General features: G+C 38.5%; 1 protein-coding gene across 2 annotated transcripts; it reads right to left on the minus strand.

Moving 5' to 3' along the window:
- Positions 1-1,264: 1,264 nt before the first annotated feature.
- Positions 1,265-4,537, minus strand: LOC144715587 (protein transport protein SEC13 homolog A-like). 2 transcript variants are annotated; one of them, XM_078590528.1, is made up of 3 exons: positions 4,401-4,537; positions 2,809-3,701; positions 1,265-1,518 (listed from the first exon to the last, which is right to left on the minus strand). In XM_078590528.1, exons 2-3 carry the CDS (start codon positions 3,697-3,699, stop codon positions 1,387-1,389), a joined length of 1,023 nt encoding a protein of 340 aa, XP_078446654.1. In that variant the 5' UTR covers positions 3,700-3,701; positions 4,401-4,537; the 3' UTR covers positions 1,265-1,386. The 2 variants fall into 2 exon arrangements, with proteins under 2 accessions (XP_078446654.1, XP_078446655.1); XM_078590529.1 differs by lacking the exon at positions 1,265-1,518 and having other exon boundaries at positions 2,665-3,701.
- Positions 4,538-4,849: the final 312 nt, after the last annotated feature.

Here is a 4,849-nt window from a genome sequence, read left to right on the forward strand (position 1 = left end):
CTTTTGACTCAAAAATGCAGATATCTTGCCTCAGCTAAAACTATGGCAACATCATAAATTTTCTCATGACTAAGGATATCTTCAAAATACTCCTAACCAGATATCTTCAAAATATTCATTTTTTATTTCGAGACAATACGATTCTTCATGCAGTAATTAGCGAAATCAACCAAAATAATGTTTAAACAAAGACTGCATTTTGGACGTCAGGTATCATCCAATTTGTGCTACTTCATAACATGGAAGTAGCTGAATTTTTTTATGGAAGGACAGTATGGTTTATTATGTCAAAGGATACCTGTATGGAGTGGTTTAAAATTATTTCCAAATAATTTGTTACTTCGACAAAGAAACATACCTTTCAATCTGTAACTTTGCAATCGTATCTTATTAATTGAATCAGTCTGTTAAATTCACCCGGTTTGCCCAGGAGAAACTCATGATCTTTTATGCAATTCTTAGGTGTGACATTCTACTCCAAATTATATCCTCCAAGATTATGATATTGTAAGAATCATAGAGACCATGTTGAATAAATTTGAAGGACATAAGGAACGAAAAATAGAGAAAAATAATGCATTACAAAGATAAAATTGTTGATACATCACGCCAGGTAAATGCTAAGTTTCATATTTAAGTGCATCATAATAAAAATTCATGAGATATGGGAGATCCGTGGTCCACCTACAACTTGTATATATTTATGGGTTAAGATGCACATTCTCCTAAAAAATAGGGCTCACCAAACTGTGTAAAGAAAGAAATGCATTGATCAATATCTGAAAGATCCACATGTTTTTTTTTAAGATTCCACATGCTCATTTTGAAAGATGGAATCATCAGATTATGCATTATCCCATAGTGCATTAGAGTGATAAAATTCATATGAGCAACCCAAATGACCAAAGCTGTATATAAGTTGAGATATGAAGTTGGCTCTCTTCCTCATAAAACCGAAATATTAGTCTGACTTCTGCTAAATTAAAGAGAGTGAAATGACTATACTCGAACCACAGAAATGAAATAAATTTGGCAAGAACAGAGAAAGCTACTCTCATGTAAGTAGTGTCCTTATCTTACAACAATTTAAGGCTGGTGGAATGTAGTCAAAGTCATATTTTAAAGACCGTTATGAAGATTACATAGTAAGTAAACTCTGAGAAGAAAATTTACTGAGACTGGAACTCAATTTGGATACTGGAGACGTTAAGTTCCTGGAACTTAATATCAATAGGAGGGTCAAAACCGATTGTGGAACTCAATATTGAGTACACAAAACAAGAAACTAGTGTTTTATATTGTTACACTCGTTGGTAACAATGAACGGAATTCGCTAGATTTGAATCCAATGTATCTCAAACTGCGAAGAAGAAGAATACAATCAAGCTAACACTCGGATCGGACGGCTCCTCCCTCCTCGGTTGGTGCTCCTTCGTGATCTTCTAGGGCGGCCTCCCTCTCGGTTGACTCCTCCCCGCGGCAGGTGAGCTCCTCCGCAGTTCCCAGACCTTGGCGTAACTGCCAAGAACTTGCCAAATGAGAAAACATGTCCCCTTTTTCCGCGAGTACCGTCTTATTTATAGGCCCCAGGGACCAGCCTCTTCCCTCCTTTATTTATAGTTAGCCTGGTCAACAGCCGTTGACCGGATCTGGCCCCTTTTTCTCTGGTACTTCTTATGATAGTGCCTATCATATATATTGCTCATCAACATGATAATATCTTGATTATGATGTTGAACTTTTGAGTTCGTTGAATAATGCAACTATGATCTTTAAAACATTGTCATATTTTCATCATAAGCAAGGAAGGCAGAACTTGGACTTATGGTGGCACAAAAAATATTGGATGTTGTTTCAATATAATGGTAAGCATTCATGAAATTGAAAATAGGGTTTTCCAAAATTTTCCCACTAGGGAATTTTATCCTTCAATTTTCCTGACATGCTAAAGCTAAAGCCAACACGAAGAAATCAATTGTCAAAAATTAGCATTTTGGGTGGCTAAGCTGCATGGTTAAGAAAATACAAGAGGTCAACACAATACTTTGAACCCCGAACACAACTGTTGTTTTTGATTAAGTGGATATTAGAGAAAGATAAGATGACTCTATTTTTTTTAAAAGTAATGTTCATAAAAATGGAATCGATACAAATTGTTGACAAATAAATGGCTCATTCGCATGATTGCACATAAATGAGACATCAATATACACGCACCAAAAAAATTGGAGAGAAAATAATAAGATCTATGATGGTATCGGGCCAAAATAACATGAAAAGAAGCAAAGATGGCCAATAACTAACACTCATGCTAAGAAAGAAAAAGGAGAACGGCTGAGTAAGATATACAGAAAAGGCAGTGAGTTGGAGAAAGACAGATAACAAAGCTAAGGTCAACTCCAAAATGTTACCACTATATAAGATAAAGATCAGTTATTAATGTTCCATCCATTCAGCGAGCATAAAATAAAGGCTTGTCCTAATCAAACTGGAGAGGTAATAGATACAGCTTAACACGGGAAATAAAGATTGAAAATATGTCCAATTAAGAAAAAATAATAATAAACCATAAAAGATGAGTTATTCATGACACATTTTGCAGTTATTGATGCATTAAAAGAAATATCCCTAAAACTGCAAAAATGTCAAAGGTTTTAACAAGGATGACAGAGAACGTAGCATCACATTTCATCTCAAAACAAAGGAGAAAATCAAACGATTCCTCCCCATTAATACATCCCAAAGTTGAGGAAACCACTTTCTTTACTTCCCAGAAAACACGATTCACTAAGGCTCAACGGTTGTCACCTGCTGCCATTCTCCGTCGACCGAATCCTTCCAAAGTGTGACGCTATTGTTACCATCAGCAACAGCCAATATGTTACCCACTGTAGACCAAGAAACCCTCCAAACAGGAACCTGAAAATCATGCAAAACCTTCCCTTCCCACTGACCCCCTTCTCTCTCTAGAGTCCAAATTACAACTGTTCCGTCTTGCGAAGCGCTTGCAATAGTCGACTTTGTCAGACCCAAGCTTGGAGCCCACGCCACGTCTCGAACCCAGTCTTTGTGCAAAGAAGTAAGAGAAGACTCAAGACTCCAGCCCCCATTGTGCAGCTTCCACACCTTAACAGAATTGTCACCCCCACCAGACACAATTCTGCCGACAGGCCTTTCTCTCTCTTCGAGCATAGTTGCGAGTGATGTGGCAGGAGCCCATGACACAGACATAACCCCAACAGGGTGGGCATTCTCAATCCTCGAAGTTTCCCAGCCGCCATCCGATCGAGCAGCTATGATCGAGATGTTTCCATCAGAAGATCCACAAGCCAGTGAGAGACCAACTTCAGGAGGAGCCCAAGAAATTGAATTGACTGAGGAATTATGTTCATTGAAGACATTGATTTGAACCCATTCGTTCTGTTTGGATGTTTCCTTCCATATGATGACACGGCCGTCGTAGCTGCAAGAGGCGAGGATCGATCCAAATCTGGGATGGGCCCAGGAAACCTGCCAGACTGGGCCTTGATGCCCAGTCAGGGTTGCAAGAGACTGTGAAGGAAAAGAGGGATCGCCATTGACTGCTATAATCTTGATGCTGTTGTCAGATGATGCTGTGGCAAGGCGCTTGCCGTAGTAGTCCATGGAAACATCATGGACCACATCCTGATGGCCGGTCTCAATTTTCTGAGAAGACATCGCTGCAAAATTGCAGTAATAAAAGATATGATTGATGATAAATTGCTTGGGCAAACCTCAAATTATTGGAGACGGAGACTGAATTAGTTCATGCAGAAAGACCAAAGCGAACAATAAAAATTAAATCCAGGAACCATTTTATGATGTTTTATTTTTTGAAGGAATTTAGAGTAATGGTCTCGCTGCATAATTACAGTAGTATCAATTATGATTTATTATAAACAATAGGCCAAACCCTGAATTATTAGTGACAGAGACAGCATTACTTCATGCAGGGAGAGAAATGAGAGCTATACAAATTAAACCCACGAACCATTCAATGATGCTTTATTATTTTAAGGAAATTTAAAGTCATGGCATAGCTGCAAATTTCTAGTTAATATCAAATATGATTGGTTACAAATGGTTGGGCCAACCCTCTATTTTTCGAGACAGATATTACATTAATTCATGCAGAAAGAACTATGAGAGCAATACAAATTAAACCCAAAAACCATTTAATGAAGTTCTATAATTTAGAGGAATTCGGAAATCGCCACCATAACCTACAAAAGGAGCAAAGAAAAAGCCATCGAGAGCAAAAAAAACCGGATTTCCATGAAAACCCCGTAGAAGAACTGCAAAAGAGATCTTAACAAAAAACCAGAATACAGTTCTGATTCAAACGACTCGCGAAAGAACTCCACCCGAAAGAGGTTTACCGTGTGGATCTTCGGAGATCGGCGCGCCAACGAGATTTGCAGGAACTCTCGCAAATCTGCAGATCTGGGTCGATCGCGTCGGAGGTCAGGAGACTCGGGGCGAAAATAGAAATCCCAAATATACTGGGAAAGAAACTATTTGTATTTATTTTTTGGATCCTTATCGGATCCTAATCGGATCCGGTTTGGTTCATTTTGAACTAAACATCAAAGAGTTTTAAAAGAATACTTCCCAGTTTGGGTTAAATTGGAACTTTTAGTCTGAAGGATTAGAGCATAAAAATTTGAACCAAAAATTGGTATGTTTTGGGTGGAGATAGTCTTTTTCGTGTGATGTGCAGTGTGGTGTGGTGTAAATTTTTGAACCGCACATATAGTGCACCGGAGGTCTCGGACGAAACAACCATCCCCTCCGGAGGTCTCGGAGGAAAAAATCATCCTCTTCGGAA

The sequence above is a fragment of the Wolffia australiana genome, chromosome 19, assembly GCF_029677425.1.
Source record: "Wolffia australiana isolate 7733 chromosome 19, ASM2967742v1".
Lineage (NCBI taxonomy): Eukaryota > Viridiplantae > Streptophyta > Magnoliopsida > Alismatales > Araceae > Wolffia > Wolffia australiana.

Coding starts and splice junctions, on each gene's coding strand:
- LOC144715587 (XM_078590528.1), bottom strand. CDS start 3,699: ATGTCTTCTCAGAAAATTGAGACCGGCCATCAGGATGTGGTCCATGAT. Junction 1,519..2,808: donor TCGACGGAGAATGGCAGCAG/GTGACAACCGTT, acceptor AGTTCTTGGCAG/TTACGCCAAGGTCTGGGAAC.